Genomic DNA, 21074 nt, shown 5'->3' on the forward strand with positions numbered 1-21074 from the left:
TGCACATTAAAGTAACTACATGAATGAATTAAAAGGATTGTTCAGAAGTTTTTGGATACATAGGGTATGTCTCAAATTATTATGCGCATTGTCACAACTGAACGGTTTGGACCGAGTTGTGAGGACGTGTAGGAAAAGGAAAAGTGAGAGAGCAGTAAATGATCTCAGAACTTCAACTGCTGCCATCCCTCTCCACCACTGGGGAGATTCTGCTGAGGACTGGAGGACTAACTCTGAGTAAATGTCCACTAAGTGCTTCTCAGTGCAGTCAGAGCAGCTGAACCATTAAAGACACAGAGCAATGAAAAACCAGCTGCCGGCCTCAGCTTCTTTTTGGGAGCTCCACAATATTTTAGTTTCCTTTCTTTTCTTTTCTTTTTTTCCTGAGGCTGGATCACACTTCACAAGTAAACAAGGAGTACAACGTTATCCTAACCTTCTAATCCAATCCAGACCTGAGAATAAGCTTCAGAACAGTCAGAACATAGCTACTCCATCAGCTGCCACCTTTATTAAGGCAGTAGCTGGAATGCCTGTGTGACTCAGCACATTTGGCAGATGCCACTGCTGAAGGAAATGGCAATATCTAGACCATAAATAAAGCCGGTAAAAAGGAAAGGAAAGCTCAATCCATCACTGTGCAGAACAACAGAAAAACACACACACACACACAGCTCTGAAGCTAGGAATCTGTGTAAGGCAAGTCTCAGTCTCTCGAGGTCAGATGTACCCACACTATCTACTGCCTTGTGCAAAACAAACCGACTAACAACGATCAACACATTCACAGATATTTGGGCCTACGCCTGCAACCTGGCCTTTAATCCAATAACTACTTCACACTGTTACATTACAAACTGTTCATTTACTTCACGTGTCTGCACACGAGTCCTAGGGGTGTCGGGATTTGTGGTGTATTTACATATTTTGTATCTCTGATGTCACGTTTGGTGAGTCTGTTATTTTATTAAAGATGGTCTTTTGAAATCATGGTCAAGCATCTTCTCAGACAGCGCTTTACTAGTAGTGGGGTCAAGAGAAGAGCACGGGCACCCTGAACGGACACACAGCGACAAGCATGAACAGGCTTTCGATTGACCAGCATTACCACCTGTCCGTTGCCATAGCAACAGCTACCCAGTCACACACAGCAACACAGCGCTCTCTCTCTCTCTCTGCAGAGGTAGGGCTCATCTCCGGCTCAATGACGTCATGGTGAGAGAAAAACATGAATGGAAAGACGATGTGTGCATGAACAGAACAGCATGCGTGCAGAGCAGTCCGTCACTGCATCCCTCATCCTCTCCTCACACACTGCTGGAACTATGCCTGTGGTACTGCGACTTTATGTTAATAATAAATGTATTATAAACAGTTCTCAAATGACTGGAAGGATGTGTAGTGGTCAAGAAGCAGCTACTGATACAAAGATATGCCCCAAAATCTAACCAGCTTCTAGCACTGAACTTTGGAGATGTGGAAACAGAGCAATTAATGAAAGCTAAAGGGGAAGTGTGGATACGCAACATATGAACATTTTAAATATGGATTTTCTCCTCTTGCTCTGACACCTAGCCCTTGAACTTAAACTGGAATTTAAATAAATGACGGTCCCTGACTTTTGCATAGTGATGGAACACAGTGACCACACTAAACAAACGGACACAAGAAAAGACATGACTGAGGTGTCTCTGTGGTAAAACACAGGCCACATTTAGAACCGGGGTGCAGAAACACAGTCATGTCTGAGCAAACACATGCACACGTCACCTATTAATACCAGTCAAGTCCATATAGACAAAGCCATTCCTGTGGGATGCACAAACGCTTACAGTGAGACACTGAGCTACCTATTCATGTGAATTTTGACCCACTCTGGCAGAACAGTCTGCTTAACAGGAGTGCATCAGAGCATGCATATACACATCTGTGTGTGTGTGTGTGTGTGTGTGTCCGAAATATGCAAGTAATGATTTCCCAATGTGTGCACTCAGTCCACATTGTCGTATGTAAATTCCTACACAAGAAAAATGACATCTCACAGTCCCTTTTCACCCTATTCTTTTCCAATTCTGATTCTTTGCTCGTCCCCTTTTCCCCATTTTCCCACCCCCCTCCATTTCTCACTTTCCCCTTTTCTCTCCGCCTCATAGGGAGTGGAAGGGTTGTAACATTAAAGAAATCCTCCCTAATTTTTAACCTGATCTCGAGCTGATGTGTCTATAGTGAACAGTCAGCTGCTGCAGACAGTCGTTTCTATGCGTTTCCCTGCTCTATACAGCATCGAAAATCTGTCATATCCGTTTATAATAGCGTCTGCATCTACACATTGGATTCAGTTCTCTGTTCCTAGCCGAGCACAGGGGGAAAACCTGTCAAAATGATTGGTCATTGTAATCAATCATATGCTTCAGACAGTAAATAAAGATTAGGTTGAAAAAAGGCTGAACCTTCTTTTAATTATAACTCTGGGGTAATCCTGGCTATTGAGGTAATGCACAGCTGAACAGGCTCAGAGCTACGTAGCCACGCGCAACCTGGCACTGACACTAACCCCTGATATCATCTCCCTCTCTCTTTCTCACACACACACGCACGCACACACATGCACACATAAAAACACGTGCACATAGCTGACACACACATACTCGTTCTCTCACAGAAGCGTGCGCACACACACACACACACACACACACACACTCTCAGACATATAGCCTGCAGCTCTTGCCACTAATGATAAAGCAAGCTGAAATGCTAATGAGTGTGAAATGAAATGAAGCAGATGAATGGTGTTAGACTGTACCAAGCCCTGACTATGTGTGCAGCAGTGATTAAAGAAAGAATGAATGTGTGTCTATGAACATGTCCAATAACATTTCCCAAGCTCTGTCAGCCAGGTGTGTGTATGTGTGTGTGTAGGCTGTACCTGTTGCCCCCTTGGTTTTGTGTCTCCCTTTGGCCCGGCGTTGGGAATTGCCCATAGCTCCGTGTTTCCTGTCCCAAAACATCACCTCATCCCAAGCGTGCAGCTCAGCGAACTGACAATGAGTGACAGACGACGTGTGTGTGTGTGTGAGAGAGAGAGAGAGAGAGAGCGCGTCGCTCCGTGCGTGCACACTTGGAGAGGAGCAGCCGGGGAGTGTGTTTGTTTGCGTGAACGTGAGTGCGGGCGTGCAAGCCTGCGTGTGTGAGAAAGAGAGGGAGAGTGTGAGAGAGCATGCGTTTAATTCTCCCTCTCTTTCAGGCTGAAGCCAAAGAGACTGAGCCGTGTGTTCATTTCATTGAGAGGTGGGGAGGTTCGGAGTGGGGGGAGAGAGAGAGAGAGGGGAGAGAGAGAGAGAGAGAGGGAGAGAGAGAGAGAGAGAGAGAGAGACAGGGTGGAAGAGAGAGAGAGAGGGAGAGAGAGAGAAGGGGGAAAGAGAGAGAGAGAAAGAAGGGAGAGAGAGAGAGAGAGAGAGAGAGAGAGAGAGAGAGACAGGGTGGAAGAGAGAGAGAGAGGGAGAGAGAGACAGGGGGGAAGAGAGAGAGAGGGAGAGAGAGAGGGAGAGAGAGAGAGAAGGGGAGAGACAGAGAGAGAAGGGGAGAGACAGAGAGAGAAGGGGAGAGAGAGAGTCAGAGTGTGAGAGAAAGAGAGAAGGGAGAGAGAGAGAGAGAGTAAGAGAGAGAGAGAAGGGGGAGAGAGAGAGAAGGGGGAGAGAGAGAGAGAGTAAGAGAGAGAGAGTAAGAGAGTGAGAGTGTGTGAGAGAAAGAGAGAAGGGGGAGAGAGAGAGAGTAAGAGAGAGAGTAAGAGAGAAGGTGGAGAGAGGGAGAGAGAGAGTAAGAGAGTGTGTGTGTGAGAGAGAGAGATGGGAAAAAAGAGAGGTGAGTCGAATACAGAGAAGGTTAAAAGCATGGAGAGGGAGAGAGAAAAAAATGAGGAGGGGGCTGGTTTATCACTACTGAGTGATTCTCAAGGAGAGGAGGAGCTGCTGCAGCTGGAGAGAGAAAGATACAGAAAGAGAGAGCAAAAGAGAGAAGAGGCAAATGAGAGAGAAAGAGAAAGAAGGAAGAAAGAGTGGAATGGAGGAAGACTGATACAGCAGAAGGAAAGATACGATGGGGAGAAGAGAAATGCGACAGAAGCAGAAAGGGAGAAAGAACTAGGAAGAGGGAGATATATGAGAGAAAGAGGGGGGGGCAAGAGAGATGGAGAGAGGGAGACAAATAGAATGTGGCAGAAGAGATGAGAGTGATAGTGATGGGGAAAGAGCAATGAGACACCAAAGCATAAGAGAAGGAGAACTAGAAGAACGAGAAAGAGAAAGAGATGAGGACTAAAGGTGAAGAAAGGACAGGGAGAGAGATAGAGGCAGAGAGGGGGAGAGAGGAAGAAGAGAGGGACTCATGGAGAGATGACAGTGTTCTGTCACTCACTGCACACGCACACATCAGAGGACTGATAAATAACAAGGGATTATAAAAGTGTGTAAAAGCCTGTTATGAGGTCGGACTAATGGTTTAGAGAGGCTATACAGGCTCGCTAACCACACACACACACACACACACACACACACACACACTGCGGTGGAAAGGGCAGGTCCCTCCCTTTACTGCAGACTGTAGCTTAGCATTCTGAACCACAACACCACTCTGCATTATCAATTCATCACACACACACACACACACATCTGTCTGGTAAACATCACGTGACCCCACACAGACAAGGTTAGTGACACACACACACAAACATATACAATATATATACCCACAAAACACATGAATCAAAATGGCTGCTGACATGTGGCCTTTCTCCAACACACAGTGAAGCCCTCAGACTCAGACACTTAAAGGGTGTGTGTTCAGAGTAAAATGATATGCATATGCAAAAGAAATCTTTTCAATTATTAAATTCTCATTTGCATATGTTTCTGTCTCTCTCTCTCTCTCTCTCTCTCTCTCTCTCTCACACACACACACACACACACACACACACACAGAGCCACACTCATTGCAGTCTACACACAGCAGCAGCACAGTTTTATCAATCAGCACCACACACACTTGACTGACCACAGCCTGTCTGAAAACATCCAATCCACCCTCCCCAATACACACACACACACACACACACACACATAATTTGGCCAATTTGATGATATTTATTGTTACCATTTTACATAAAATATTTGTGTTCCATGTTTGTCTTACTTCCGGAATAAACCAGGAGCTGTTCCTGTTCACAGCACAGAGACAGGAAGGAAGGGGCAGAGGGTGCAGCACAGGACACACATCACACACTGTGCACTTTGCACAGGCCACAGGCAACAGAACAACAGCACAGTAGTTACTTAAAAAAAGCACACACACACACTCCCTCAGAGTCTTGTATATTCCATAGTCTCTCTCTGTTTTTATCACTAGTAGTCATCTAGTGGTGGGAATCTCCACAGCTAACAGTTGAGAGGATGAAGATAAACAGTCAATGGCAGGAGAACAGTCCACACTTCCAGTCACGTGACCAGTTTCTCTCAGAGCTGCCAGCAGAGTGTCGTCAGAATCATGGCAAGGCTGGGAGAATACATGAATAATGGCTGGCAAAGCCAATCTTCAGCTGCTATGTGGACACAAACAGGGCCTTATGGAAGAACAGCAAGGCAAAGAGGAAAAGCAGGACAAATGGCCACGTCACAATGTGTGTGTGTGTGTGTGTTACTCTCTTGTGACACACAGACGGCAGATCTGTGTGAGCTTCTCTTGAGCTCCAGCAGTAACAGCTGTCTGTTACTGGGACATGGTAGAGTCTACAAGGGAGCTATCCTTCACTTTCTCCTTCACGCACAAACACTCAGTAACACATGACGTGTAGCAGCTGGCCTCACAGCTGCAGTGATCCTACTTTTTTCAGTTTAGTGATATAGAGTGTGGGAGAGAAGAGAAAGATCTAAGTCGGTCTTGTTTTCTAGTCTTTTTCCCATCGGACCACAGAACGCTGGAACGAAACAATCCAGAGGCTTTATCCATTTACAGCCATTTGTTTGCATCTTTGCCACGACATTTTAGTATCTTTTTGTATTCAAGGATTGGCTTATTTCTGTAAGGGGTTCACTGTTGGACTGGAATTCCAATTTGTAACCCACATCTACAGGGGTTGGACAATGACAGTGAAACACCTGGTTTTAGACCACAGTAATGTATTAGTGCGGTGTAGGGCCTCCTTTTGCGGCCGATACAGCGTCAGTTGGTCTTGGGAATGACATACACAAGTCCTGCACAGTGGTCAGAGGGATTTGAAGCCATTCTTCTTGCAGGATAGTGGCCAGGTCTCTACGTGATGCTGGTGGAGGAAAACGTTTCCTGACTCGCTCCTCCAAAACACCCCAAAGTGGCTCAATAATATTTAGATCTGGTGACTGTGCAGGCCATGGGAGATGTTCAACTTCACTTTCATGTTCATCAAACCAGTCTTTCACCAGTCTCGCTGTGTGTATTGGTGCGTTGTCGTCCTGATACACGGCACCGCCTTCAGGACACAGTGTTTGAACCATTGGATGCACATGGTCTTACTGGTGCAGTGTGGAGTTAATGAAGATTGTCCACCAGGCTGCTCCAATTTAGCCATGACACCTCCCACACTACAATGACAGGTGTTTCACTTTCACTGTCCAACCCCTGTATATTATATGTGTATATGTATATATCAGTCATTAGTGATTTAAAAACATTCTAAATGTCAAAAAAATATCAAATATAAAAGTAGAATAATCAAATATACAAAAACTTTTGTTGTGATCACTCCATGTCCTTAAACAACTCCACACCTTTCTATCTCTAGACACAAACTCCTTGGGAACTGGCTTAACACCTCCAGCTTGTCTGTTCATTTAGCTTTAGCACTTTCCTCAGCCTGAATTAAAGTGCAAAACGCTGAGCTGGGTGCTGATGCTGTGACTGCATTTACCTGAGCAGATCCGCTTCTCTAAACACTGCCAGGCTGAAACAGCAGCCAAGCCACTGGAGATCAATCACGGTTACATTCAGAGCCTTTCAACCACTCACTGCAATGAGCACCATTATATCTGCCTTATCAAACTAGAACAAACTTACAGCATTCACCACATAGCCATTAAAGCGTCTTTTTCCAATCTCTTTGACGACATTCACAACAACGTAAGAAGTTCGAATGTGAAGTTGTGTAACATGCTGAAGTAGAATTACGACTGTAACATATACACTTCATGTGCAATACTTCTACTGAGTAAATCAACTTCTGATTCCTTTGTAACAGTTTGTGCCACACATTAATAAACAGCTAAAACATAACAAAAAAGTATTATATAAAGAACATCTGTTTTCAGTGTCTTACTGTATATTGTGTTCAGATAAAAATAACTCGTCCGCACTGTGGCCTCGTCCCAATCCAAGCTGCTCTGTCTATGTCTTGTCCTCATGGAGTGAAGAGCGTGGCAGTGTTTGTGGTTTTCTGGGCGGGTCTGAGAACATTTGATGAAACAGGGAGGAGAAAAGATGTGGAGCAGCGGACATCTGGCATGCGGACTGGGATTAAGGCTAATTAGCCTGGGATTAATAATCTCACTCTGGGGTAGACTGTATGGAGCAGCAGGACGCAGAGAGATTACGACTCGTATCTATCTCTCAGCCGGATGTATTACACGCGCACACACACACACCAATATCCAGCACTGCACCACTGCACACCTGATTCCTTCTGCTCAGTCACACTTGTCTTTAACTCCATTCTCTCCCTCCATAATCCCGATTTACGCATCCATTTTGTTACATATTTCCTCCTCAAACTGCGGTAATACGCATAGTGTCACACCCATTATTTCTCTTTCTAGCTTCACAGTCAGCCGTGCAGCAGTGGATTAGGGGATTGTAATTCCAGCTAAACCACACAGTTTATTTCAGACAGAATAACAACAGAAGATTTCTAGCAGAGCGAGAGAGATTTAAAGAGGCATTTGGCCTGCTGCGGATATAGCTATGAGAGGATGAAGATACAGCATGGAATATCATCAAAAGAATCCCTTCAAATACAGAAGACAGAAGGTCAGTCCATGGGAAATACTGCTCTCCTGAGAAAGTCTCCAGGACTCTCACGTCCTCTTAAACTTCAATACAGAACTTAGAGATACACACTGTACATTAATATCTGAAATAGAATCTATGGCAGTTCTTGTTCTGATACAACATCAAGACAAATGATAACATGGAAAATGTGGCATTTTTGTTCAATAAAAAAAATCTGTGCTGTGACAGATGTTGACTTGGAGCCCATTTGGCACGATGGCTTCTCATGTTATGCCCCTGAGACCTTGAAGATCACAGACATTCAACAACTTCTTTAACTCTTGACCTAGTGTATACTACAAATACATATATATTTTGTAGCTGGTGAAAACCTAAATGAGACACCTACGGACACTTTTGAGTCTCCAATCCACCTACCAACGTGTGTTTTTGGAGCGTGGGAGGAAACCGGAGCACCCGGAGGAAACCCACACAGACACAGAGAGAACACACCACACTCCTCACAGACAGTCACCCGGAGGAAACCCACACAGACACAGAGAGAACACACCACACTCCTCACAGACAGTCACCCGGAGGAAACCCACGCAGACACAGAGAGAAAACACCACACTCCTCACAGACAGTCACCCGGAGGAAACCCACGCAGACACAGAAAGAACACACCACACTCCTCACAGACAGTCACCCGGAGGAAACCCACGCAGACACAGGGAGAACACACCACACTCCTCACAGACAGTCACCCGGAGGAAACCCATGCAGACACAGAGAGAACACACCACACTCCTCACAGACAGTCACCTGGTGGAAACCCACGCAGACACAGAGAGAACACACCACGCTCCTCACAGACAGTCGCCTGGAGGAAACCCACGCAGACACAGAGAGAACACACCACACTCCTCACAGACAGTCACCCGGAGGAAACCCACGCAGACACAGAGAGAACACACCACACTCCTCACAGACAGCCGCCCGGAGCGGGACTCGAACCCACAACTTCCAGGACCCTGGAGCTGTGTGAGTGCATTTCCTTTGTAATTATTGTCAGTAAAATATTAAAAACTTCCAGAAATGGGGTTTGTAGAAGAATGTCAGGTCACTGCAGCATGACCCTGTTTCAGCAATGGGAACAGTAAGATATTAAAATAAGCAAATGGAAAAACAGATGGTTCAAGTGCATTGATCTAAATGAGAGCTAGCTTCCTTGATCAAGCATCAGAAACAAAAGTTTTTATCCATGAATGTCATGTGTGTGTGTGTGTGTGTGTGTGTGTGGCATAGTTAAAAATTAAACAAATCTGTTTAGGTTTGTTTTTTACTTGTATGTACCTTTTGCCTACCGTAGCACACAGACACATTCATCTAAATCTGGGGTGTGCCACAATGGCTGGAGCACACAGTATAAAACAGTGTGACTGGTTAGTGGGCTTATTTGCACATTATAGTCTTGAACAACTGCAGTAATGCAAAGGCCATTATCACATCGTTATTAATAATACAAGCCATTCATTAAGCCCTGTAGGTCAGTCGTAAAGAAGCAGGGAGCTACTGGTAAAAGCCTAGTGTGGGAAATTATCGGTGCTCAAAAAAAAAAGAAAAGAAAGTAGAGGCTTCTCCAGAATCTGTTTTGTCCTCCAACGCCTCATGATCTAATCTCTCCTTCACATGTCCTGCTTGTGAGCGTCACTTTCTCTGGTATTCAAAGAAGTGCCCCAGTAATGTGGTTACATAAGTGAAACTATGGATCTTGCCTTCTCCTTTTGCACTGACACACAGAGTTACATAAGACATAGGCTAGAAGTGATGACTGCTGTCTGTGTCCTGCCTGTCCCTTCTGCTCATATCTGTGAGTTTCAGTGTTCATGTCAAATACAGTGACAGAGAGAAAGTAGCAGAGAGAGAGAGAGAGAGAGAGAGAGAGAGAGAGAGAGAGAGAGGAGAACGAGAGAGAGAGAGGAGAATGAGAGAGAGAAAAGAGAAAGAGAGAGAGAGGAAAGAGAGAGAGAGAGAGAGAGAGAGGAGAAAGAGAGAGAGCGAGAGGAGAGAGAGAGGGAGAGAGGGAGAGAGAGAGAGCGAGAGGAGAGAGAGAGGGAGAGAGAGAGAGCGAGAGGAGAGAGAGAGGGAGAGAGGGAGAGAGAGAGAGCGAGAGGAGAGAGAGAGGGAGAGAGAGAGAGAGAGAGAGAGAGAGAGGACACTGAGTTTGAAATATAAATATTGAAGAAAAAGAAAAATTGATTAAAATGTATGAACTAGAGTAAAACTAGAGTGTTACTGTTGTGCAGTGTAATATTCCACATACTCAAGGACTTTATTTCATTCATGTTTTCTCTCTACAACATCCAGCCGTCATTCTGCAAATAAAATCATATAAAACTCAGTGAATCCATGTGGTGTTAAACAATCCCAAGTGCAAAACTAGCCACTGATCTAAAAGCTAACCAGAATAAATGTAACTGTGGACTACATCTTCAGACTAATCATTAAATGAAGCATCATGATATGAGAGCAATGCTGTCAGCTGTGTCTTATTACTGATGCCCCTGAAATATATTCGCTGCTCATTAAGCAATAATGACAGAGAAAATATAATTTTTTGTTTAGTTTGTTTACACTCCCTTACTCATTTCACATTACATTTTCAGGGTAGAGGGATTTTAATGAACATTTCATAAAACAATGACTTTATTTTGGAGGCACACACAATGCTCTGGATGTTTATTAAAATTCATTTAATTACAGCTGTGCTTCTTTAAGAATTTCTAACGAAATGTGAAGTTTCTTAATGAACTCATAGCAGTTTATGTTCACGGGGGCTATGCTGCTACAGCCTCTCTGTTGCTATGGTAATAATTAGATCTCCATTTTGAAACAGGACTCCTGTCAGGTCATTACTGTGGAATGAAAGACATATGCTCACATGAGCACACATACTTTCCCACACTTTTCCCTCACACATTCTCTAAAGGTCTCTAAAGCAGTGTTAGCGTGTGATGTTATGTTAGCTGTTTGGTAAAAGAGAACAATCATTTTGTGAGGAAGGTCACACTGTCCTTGGCAGCTACAACATAGAAATGTGATATTCTACTTGTAATGAGCCTTACATCCATACATGTAACCATACTGCCATTAACACTGGGCCCCGTGCCATGAGCCTTGCATTACTGCAGCGTGGAATTTGAAGGACCTCCTTCACCACATTAGCTAAGTGCTGCTCAGACTGTACTTGACTGAAACGTGTAACACATTTCTGGACGAATTAAATATATAACTAGAGTATACTTTGAAATTAAAAATTCAATCCATTTAATTTTCAGCTAAAAATGTGGGGTCTACATGGGTCACTTGATCAGTTAAAGGAAGACTCTAGGTAATATTTTTACCATAAATTTACCACTTTAAAATCATTGCGATGCTCCACTGAACTGTAATAGAGAAAACAGTGCCCCTGTCGTTGCTACTACACGCTAAGCACTTTTGAAATTGCACTGTGTAACTTTTGAAAGAGGGTAGGAAAACACAGCCCCTTCCATCCTCCTCCTTGACTTCAGGACACTGCTGTAAACGTGAACTAAAACTGAAGGGGGAGCCCAGGAGGAAAAATACCAAATCTTACCTAGTGTTTCTTTAAATCTTGAGAATCAATATTGTCAAGCCTTATTAGGAGTGTAGCTTGAAATCCACAGGATGTGTTTTGACAAAAGTGGGAATGTAGAAGGATATGCCAACTGCGGTGTGTTTTTGCGGTTCACAAGAAGCGACGGCAGCTTTCCGTGTGCCTTGGGCTCCGACAGTGACTCGCAGTAATGTAAACAGCCAAGAAGGAGAGTGTGCACATGTGCATGGACTCTCACATAGTAAATCACTATGGATGACTGGGTAGGCCGTGATCTAGTGTGGATGGGCCAGACCCACCTGTGGCTACACAAATGCTCCACAACAGGATTGGGTTGCACCCTTCCAGCCTTCCAAACTTTTGGAACTGCCAAGAAAACACAGAACTAAATATGATATCATCACTTGAGTCAAACAAGTATTTTGAAGAACACTGGCTGCGCAGGACCACACAAAACAACAAATGCCTAATAAAGGGTTAATAACGGAAGTCTTCCTGCTACCGCTGTGTAGATGTTCTGTTAATATTTTTCTCAACATAAGAATCATGTGACCAACACTTTTTTGTGGGATGGACCTGAATACATGAACTCAGTGAAGATATAAATACCCTTCTCTGGCACCTTCATGGTTTAAAGTTTTAAAAAACCTAGACAAAGGTCTGTGACATTTCTTAGCTCATGCACCAGTATTTCCAACCTGCAGAGAATTCCAAATTCAGCAGGACATCTTGCTTCTATCCTCTAGGACATACATGCTGTAATGTAGTCAGAAAACAGAGAGAAAGGGAGAGAAAGAAGGGCAAGTGATATCATCAACGGCTTCCATTATTCCACCAGCAGCTCATGAGTCAGACCAACATTTCTGTCGCCTCTGGCTTTCACACCACTGAAGCTGTCAGTCATTCAGCTGCATACAAAACCACATCATCCACCAGCCAACTGATTCACAACGTCGATTCATAAAAAAAAATTTAAGCTACATTCATGCTTCTGCACCAGCTGTGATTTCCATCCAAGACACAATCAGAACCTATGGAATCCAGTCTCTGCCATAAATACAGCTGCAAAATAAGTAACTGTCTGTGAGGAGTGTGGTGTGTTCTCTCTGTGTTTGCGTGGGTTTCCTCCGGGTGACTGTCTGTGAGGAGTGTGGTGTGTTCTCTCTGTGTCTGCGTGGGTTTCCTCCGGGTGACTGTCTGTGAGGAGTGTGGTGTGTTCTCTCTGTGTCTGCGTGGGTTTCCTCCGGGTGACTGTCTGTGAGGAGTGTGGTGTGTTCTCTCTGTGTCTGCGTGGGTTTCCTCTGGGTGACTGTCTGTGAGGAGTGTGGTGTGTTCTCCCTGTGTCTGAGTGGGTTTCCTCCGGGTGACTGTCTGTGAGGAGTGTGGTGTGTTCTCTCTGTGACTGCGTGGGTTTCCTCCGGGTGACTGTCTGTGAGGAGTGTGGTGTGTTCTCTCTGTGTCTGCGTGGGTTTCCTCTGGGTGACTGTCTGTGAGGAGTGTGGTGTGTTCTCCCTGTGTCTGAGTGGGTTTCCTCCGGGTGACTGTCTGTGAGGAGTGTGGTGTGTTCTCCCTGTGTCTGCGTGGGTTTCCTCCGGGTGACTGTCTGTGAGGAGTGTGGTGTGTTCTCTCTGTGTCTGCGTGGGTTTCCTCCGGGTGACTGTCTGTGAGGAGTGTGGTGTGTTCTCTCTGTGTCTGCGTGGGTTTCCTCAGGGTGACTGTCTGTGAGGAGTGTGATGTGTTCTCTCTGTGTCTGCGTGGGTTTCCTCAGGGTGACTGTCTGTGAGGAGTGTGGTGTGTTCTCTCTGAGGGTTTCCTCCAGGTGCTCCGGTTTCCTCCCACGCTCCAAAAACACACTGTGGTAGGTGGATTGGTGATTCAAAAGTGTCCATAGGTGTGAGTGTGAGTGAAAGTGTGTGTCACCCTGTAAAGGACCGACACCGCCTCCAGGGTGTGTTCCCGCCTTGTGCCCAGTGATTCGGACCCACTGTGACCCTGAACTATATAAAGGGTTACAGACAATGAATGAATGAATGAATTAATGTATCTCATAATTATGACTGAATGGGTTAGGGTTAGATAGATGGCTTTGATAAGTAGCAGGCAAACTTCATACACTATAGTTTTTGTAGAACAGTATATGAGCAATGGACAATGCCAGTTTTTCTTTTCTGATGCCAATGCTGATATTAAAACATCAGGTATCAACCATTATTAAGATCAAGCTGATATTTTTCTATAAAATATTTCATACATGTGTACATTTCACTTTACACATGTAAAAATAGGTTACATTCAGTCTATGAAAATGCTCTGTGATACAAGATGGAAACACAGCCAACAACATCACATCAAACAACGTATTATTTGAGGCTTGATTTGTTGCAGGACAGAATCATCCATCCATCCATTATCTGTAACCGCTTATCCAGTTCAGGGTCACAGTGGGTCCAGAGCCTACCTGGAATCTTTGAGCGCAAGGCGGGAACACACCCTGGAGGGGACGCCAGTCCTTCACAGGGCAACACACACACACACATTCACTCACACTTACGGTCACTTCTGAGTCGCCAATCCACCTACCAATGTGTGTTTTTGGACTGTGGGAGGAAACCGGAGGGAGAACACACCACACTCCTCACAGACAGTCACCCGGAGGAAACCCACGCAGACACAGGGAGAACACACCACACTCCTCACAGACAGTCACCTGGAGGAAACCCACTCAGACACAGGGAGAACACACCACACTCCTCACAGACAGTCACCCGGAGGAAACCCACGCAGACACAGAGAGAACACACCACACTCCTCACAGACAGTCACCTGGAGGAAACCCACTCAGACACAGGGAGAACACACCACACTCCTCACAGACAGTCACCCGGAGGAAACCCACTCAGACACAGGGAGAACACACCACACTCCTCACAGACAGTCACCCGGAGGAAACCCACGCAGACACAGAGAGAACACACCACACTCCTCACAGACAGTCACCCGGAGGAAACCCACTCAGACACAGGGAGAGCACACCACACTCCTCACAGACAGTCACCCGGAGGAAACCCACGCAGATACAGGGAGAACACACCACACTCCTCACAGACAGTCACCCGGAGGAAACCCACGCAGACAGAGGGAGAACACACCACACTCCTCACAGACAGTCACCCGGAGGAAACCCACTCAGACACAGGGAGAACACACCACACTCCTCACAGACAGTCACCTGCAGGAAACCCACACAGACACAGGGAGAACACACCACACTCCTCACAGACAGTCACCTGCAGGAAACCCACACAGACACAGGGAGAACACACCACACTCCTGTGCCGCTCAGGACAGAATCAGATATTTTTTTCCTACAGCCACCTTTTCATATTTTGTTTCTGTGCAATAAAAAAAGCATGTATCTCCAAAGAAGAATCTTTAGAGGAGATAAAACATCTTAACTTTCAATGGAACTCTATGTAAAAAGTTTTTATTCCAAATATTTTAGAAACATTTCCACCGGTTCATTTATGATGTCATTTTCATTCAATGACGCTGTGTTCAAATGATGTAGCAAACTAAAAATGGACAAAGATTGAGGAATATGTTTCTCACTGAACAGCAATGATTTATGAAACAACACTGGTGTTTTTTTCTTGGTCGAAGAGGAATTGCAAAATTTAAAGCATAGTTTGTACAAATTTAAACTAAAACTGTTTTATTTCTTGATTTAAAGGGCTGACCTATGGAGGTATTGTGTGTGGAAACAACATGGAGATCACGGAGGAAACAGAGCAAAAAACTCTAAACTGAACTAAAATAGAGTATGTCTTTCAAAGTTTAATAACAGCAAATAAATACTAATAAGAATAACATTTTATAAAATGCTTTTGTTTCCTAAAGTGCAGTCAGATAACTTTCAGAAATAACAACCAAATAAAAACATCACTGAAGAGTCGACCAAACAGTGGACGCTAAAGAAGTGGAGCTTCTGACACTCACCTGCAGCTAAGGCCTCGTTCACCTGAAGAGGCAGAGCAAGGCAGAAAGATAAGAGAAAAAAGAAGAAAGAGAGGGAAAAGAGCTGCTGCTCTCGCTGCTATGGTATGGAAGGAGTGGGGTACAGAGAGGGGAGAATGAATTCGGGGGGCTTAGAGGGAAAAAAAAAGAAGGAGTAGTGGGCTAAAGGGGTTGGGGGTGGATAAATAAGAGGGAAGGAGGGAACAAGAGAGAGGGGCCCCTCCCTCCTCCTCCTTTTTTACAAAAATCTTTTTAAATCCCTGTGGGACTGAGCTGAGAGAGAGAGAGAGAGAGAGAGAGACAGAGAGAGAGAGAGAGAGACAGAGACAGAGAGAGAGAGACAGAGAGAGAGAGAGAGAAAGTTAGAGAGACAGAGAGAGAGAGAGAGAGAGAGAGAGAGAGAGAGAGAGAGAAAGAAAGAGAGAGAAAGAGTGAACCAGCAGTAGAGGAAGAAATAGAGAAAGGAGTGTAAAAATAGAAGAATAGAAGGTTAAAAGAGAAGAGACAGAACCAAGAAGAAAAATAAATGAGAGAACGCAAGTGGAAAATTGTTCATTGTTAATGTGTGACACTCATCGGTCACAGACAGTGTTGGTCTGTAAAGCCTCCTATAGCCACTCATAGACCCCCCCCCCCCCCCCCCAAAAAAAAAAAAATCTTAAAAAATCACTTAAACAAACTGTAAAAAAAACTGTCTTTGACACTGCAAGGGCATTGGAGATTTATTTCTTCTTTCTTCATGCAATGACAACACTGCATTCAAATGATGTGTTTACAAAAATGCTCCAATGATTTGTGTCCTTCCAGCTTCCTCCCGTGCCCATTTTAATGCTGTAATGGATGAGGGCGCTACTTTGTTGCTATAAGACATGAATAATATTATCTCTGTTTTCTCTTCTTTAAAAAATGACAATAAATCAAAACAGTGGGAGAAAAGAAAAGCGAGACAGATTTAAACAGAAACAGATGCCTGAAGAAGAGATGGAGGGATAATGGGAGAGAAGCTCATAGACGGACTGTCCTACTGTGGTTATAGAAAAAAAAATGGGACAAGCCAATCAGAAGTAACCGTCATGGTACAAAGACATCAGCCCCAGCTACCAAGCCAGCTTCCAGACACGGACCTCATCCCCCAACTCTCTCTCTCACACACACACACACACGTCAACCACTAAGCTTCTTCCAAACCCAAAACACAACTTGTATATGGAGCAAGTTCTTTCACATTGACTTTTATGGAGGTTGGGGAAGAAGAAGAAGGGAGAGAGAGAGAGAGAGAAAGAGAGAGAGAGAGAGAGAGAGAGAGAGAGAGAAGAAGGGGAAAGAGAGAGAGAGACACAGAGAGAGAGAGAAGAAGAAGAAGGGGAAAGAGAGAGAGAGACACACAGAGAGAGAGAGAGAGAGAGAGAGAGAGAGAGGAAGAAGGGGAAAGAGAGAGAGAGACACAGAGAGAGAGAGAAGAGGAAAGAGAGAGAGAGAAGAAGGGGAAAGAGAGAGAGAGAGAGAGAAGAAGGGGAAAGAGAGAGAGAGACACAGAGAGAGAGAGAAGAAGAAGAAGGGGAAGAGAGAGAGAGAGAGAGAGAGAGAGAGAGAGAGAGAGAAGAAGGGGAAAGAGAGAGAGAGACACAGAGAGAGAGAAGAAGAAGAAGGGGAAAGAGAGAGACACACACAGAGAGAGAGAGAGAGAGAGAGAGAGAGAGAGAGAGAGGAAGAAGGGGAAAGAGAGAGAGAGACACAGAGAGAGAGAGAAGAGGAAAGAGAGAGAGAGAAGAAGAAGGGGAAAGAGAGAGAGAGACACAGAGAGAGAGAGAGAGACAGAGAGAGGTTTACAAAGTAGCTGTAAAGGACATGAGTGTAGAGGTATGTTTTGACACTTCATATGAATTGGTAAAGAACTCTGTGTATTATATTTTCAAACTCTTTAGTGATGAATCATTTAACGGTGTCTATAGAGTTCATTCAGGAATTAGTAGAGTTTTAATTGGATACATAAAGGAATCTCTATTATTTGTAAAGGACCATTCCTACAGAAATCACTGTACATTCTGTTGGATTAACTGCTTAACTGCACTCATTGTGTAATGTATAACCTCTGCTGAAAACAGTGATACCAACAGAAAGGGACGATTGCAAATATGTCTGTAAACATCAGCTCTGTTCACGAGAACAAACCTGAGACTGTACTGTACCTTGTAAGAGCACTAATATAACGGTCAAGATCCGCTGCTGTACTCACATTTATAGCTTAAAAGTATTGTGATGAGCGTTGTGACACGCCCACAGAGGCGTGGTGAGGGGTGGAGCCATGCAAAGTGGCTCTGAAGCGAGGAGCTGCAGCAGTGATGTTGTAAATAGCTCTAACAGAATCACCTCATCATCCATATGACTTCATGATATTCACATTTCTATTATTTATTTGGTAAATGTGCTCATGTGCATCATCTCTAAACGTGTGTGAATGGGAACCGTTTGTGTGTCAGAGACGGAGAGGGAGGGAGAGAAAGAATATTAAAGTAGTGTAGAGAGGTAATACACACCTCAAAGCAAAACAAAGGCACTCTCTGATTAAGAAAGGTCAGCAGATATGTGAGAAACACTGAGGGTTCTCTCGTGGAACCTGACTCTCGGGACAGTGTTATAGCGTATACATCCTTACCACAGCTCCTCCTGGCCCTTCAGTCAGCCTCTCAGCCTCTGAGGGTGCAGGAAAAGGAGGGAAATGTGAGAGTAGGGAAGAGGGAAAGTGGGAGGGAGTGAGGGATGAATAAAGCCACTGAAAGAATGCCCTCTACTCAGCCCTCTGAGAGGATTAGCACTAGTCAGGAGGTTTCCACCAAATGTGCTCTCTGTTTGATGCCACCACGTCTGAGACTCTCTCATTTTGTGTTTTTATTTTACTTTAACTTTACCTTTCTCTCAGATTTCTCCCTTCTTTCTATCTGCCCAATAGAGGCAGGGATCACTCACACCTCACGAGTGCAGAGGGATTTTTAATCTCTGTAGTTTACCTTATGATTTCCCTCTTTTATTTGTCATTTAAAAGTACAGCTAAACTACAGTGAAGCCTATGCTCTGCACAGCAGTAATGTACATGGGCCTATGAATCTGTTTACAGTTTAAACTAAAATCAAAACACTTTTAAATCATTTTTTGACATTAAAATGACCTGTTGGTACCGTCTTGTATATTCCTTGCGTATTGTATATACTGCCCTCTACTGTTAATCAGAAATGATTCTCTACAGGCTAACACATTAAAACATTCATTGTCTGTAACCACTTGTCCAATTCAGGGCTGTGGTGGGTCCGGACAGTCACCCGGAGGAAACCCACGCAGACACAGGGAGAACACACCACACTCCTCACAGACAGTCACCCGGAGGAAACCCACGCAGACACAGGGAGAACACACCACACTCCTCACAGACAGTCACCCGGAGGAAACCCACGCAGACACAGGGAGAACACACCACACTCCTCACAGACAGTCACCCGGAGTGGGACTCAAACCCACAACCTCCAGGACCCTGGAAGTGTGACAGAGACACTACCTGCTGCACCACTGTGACACCCACCATGAAAAACATGTATCTCCAAATATAGTAACTTTACAGGGGAATGAAAAAAAAAGGTAATCAGCGTAAAAAGATTGTATTCCATGTATTTTTGTATCCATTTATTATTATATTGTATCATTACATTTTCACACAGTGTGAACGACAGCTACTCTGTGTAAATGATGTAGTACATTTACATTAAAAAATGGAGATACATGTTTTTCATTGAAAATGACAATATGAATATGAAAATTATGATTACAGGAATATAAGAGTTCAGGAACATAAAACGCTCTTTGTCTTTATTTTATAGAGCTCTACATGATGTACACAGTCGCCCTGTGAAGGACTGGCGCCCCCTCCAGGGTGTGTTTGAGCCTTGCTCCAGACCCACCTCAAACTGGAGTGAATGAATGAATGAATGAATGAATGAATAAATGATTTACACAAATGCTATGAAGCAAGGAAGCAGCATAATCACAAACAACATCTTTCTGAGATATTATGTAGGATACGAAGCCAACATTAAGTGTTATCATTAGTAGGAGCGTGGAGAGAAAGTATTTGATTAATTTTATAGTAACACCTTCCTGAGACAGACATGTTTCTCAGAGCTGTGCTGGATTTGCAGAAATCCTTTCTCTGTTAATGAGCTGTCACTCATGCAGGGTGTGTGTATGAGGGGGAAGAGAAAAAGCAACGGAGAAAGAGAGAGCAGCCTATTTATTGCAGGGTGATCCAGCTCACCGCTGGCCGTTTTTATTTGGAGTTCATAATAGAGCAATAGGGGCTTTGTGCCACGGCGTAGTACAGCAGTAGTACAGTGCTGTGCATCTGTGGCTATGTGCAGTTTTGAGTTTCTGTTGAGCTCAGCATAGCTCTTTAGAGATGTATGTAGCATTGAGGAGCCACGTGGAAGTTCATGCAGCTCTGTGAAGCTATGTACAGTTCTACCAAGCTTAATAGAGGGCCACGTCACTTTTTGGACCTCTGAGGAGCTCTGTGCAGCTCAGATCTGTTCCGTGTAACTCAGTAGGTGCTCTGTGCAGCTCTGTCCACTGTTTGTGAGATCTGTCCGTCTCATGATACAGCCGTTTTTAAAAAGTCCACTGGGATTCTGAGTAGCCAAAGGCATGCGTGTATTTAAAGACTTGGTTTAAATAAATAAATAAATAATTACAACTTGTTTTGCTCTGTCTGAAATCTACAGGGAGCTGACCCTGCCCTGACCTCTGCTGGAGAGGGAGCGAGAGAATGAAAGATTATAGTCCCCTCTGCCTCTGTCCTTTCGTTCATCTTCACTCTAGGGAGCCTTGGAAATTAAACAAGGAACCAGTTTTACATAAAGTTCTGTCCAGGACCCTGACCCATCCTGCAGTAAATACTGGCACAAAGAAGACCCTTGTGTCTGTTTACAGAGGCACACGCTTTTATAAACACACATGCACTGACGTTTATGGAGTCAAGAACAAGACTGCCTCTCCCTTCACAGAAGCGTGTAGAGTAGCAGAGAGATGGGACACGAGTTAGAAACAGTGACAAACTCATAAAATGGAACAGAAGGACCCACCCCCCTGTTAAAAGCCAGCGAAGTATCTCACTCTTCTGAGTTACTGTAAACAGCAGCGAGGGCCGAGGTCTAAAACATGCTGCTGTAAGAGCTTAGGGGCCTCTTCGTGCTCGCACTTTCCCCTGAGTGAATAAACTGTTTGGTGAGACACAGGAGCCTCGCGTGGAGATTAACTTTTTTGTTAAAAATCCCTCAGTGGAGCAGCTGAACTCTAACCGTGAACAGCGAGCCGCTGAACACTACACTTTGACGTTGCTATCGGACAGGAAATCAACCCGTGTGCC

At 44.4% G+C, this 21074-nt stretch overlaps 1 protein-coding gene across 4 annotated transcripts in view; it reads right to left on the reverse strand.

Annotated features, from left to right (window-relative positions):
• The window catches only part of nhsl2 (NHS-like 2), a 95130-nt gene that overhangs the window by 42455 nt on the left and 31601 nt on the right, over nucleotides 1–21074 (reverse strand). The window contains exon 1 of one of the 4 annotated variants that reach the window (XM_066680732.1): nucleotides 2927–3165. The exons of the other annotated variants lie outside the window; for them this stretch is intronic. Within the exon in view, the coding sequence (XP_066536829.1) occupies nucleotides 2927–3008 (82 nt within the window). The 5' untranslated portion in view covers nucleotides 3009–3165. Of the gene's footprint in view, nucleotides 1–2926; nucleotides 3166–21074 lie in introns of those variants that run through there. 4 annotated transcript variants of the gene reach the window in all.

This window comes from Hoplias malabaricus, chromosome 9 (assembly GCF_029633855.1).
Source record: "Hoplias malabaricus isolate fHopMal1 chromosome 9, fHopMal1.hap1, whole genome shotgun sequence".
Lineage (NCBI taxonomy): Eukaryota > Metazoa > Chordata > Actinopteri > Characiformes > Erythrinidae > Hoplias > Hoplias malabaricus.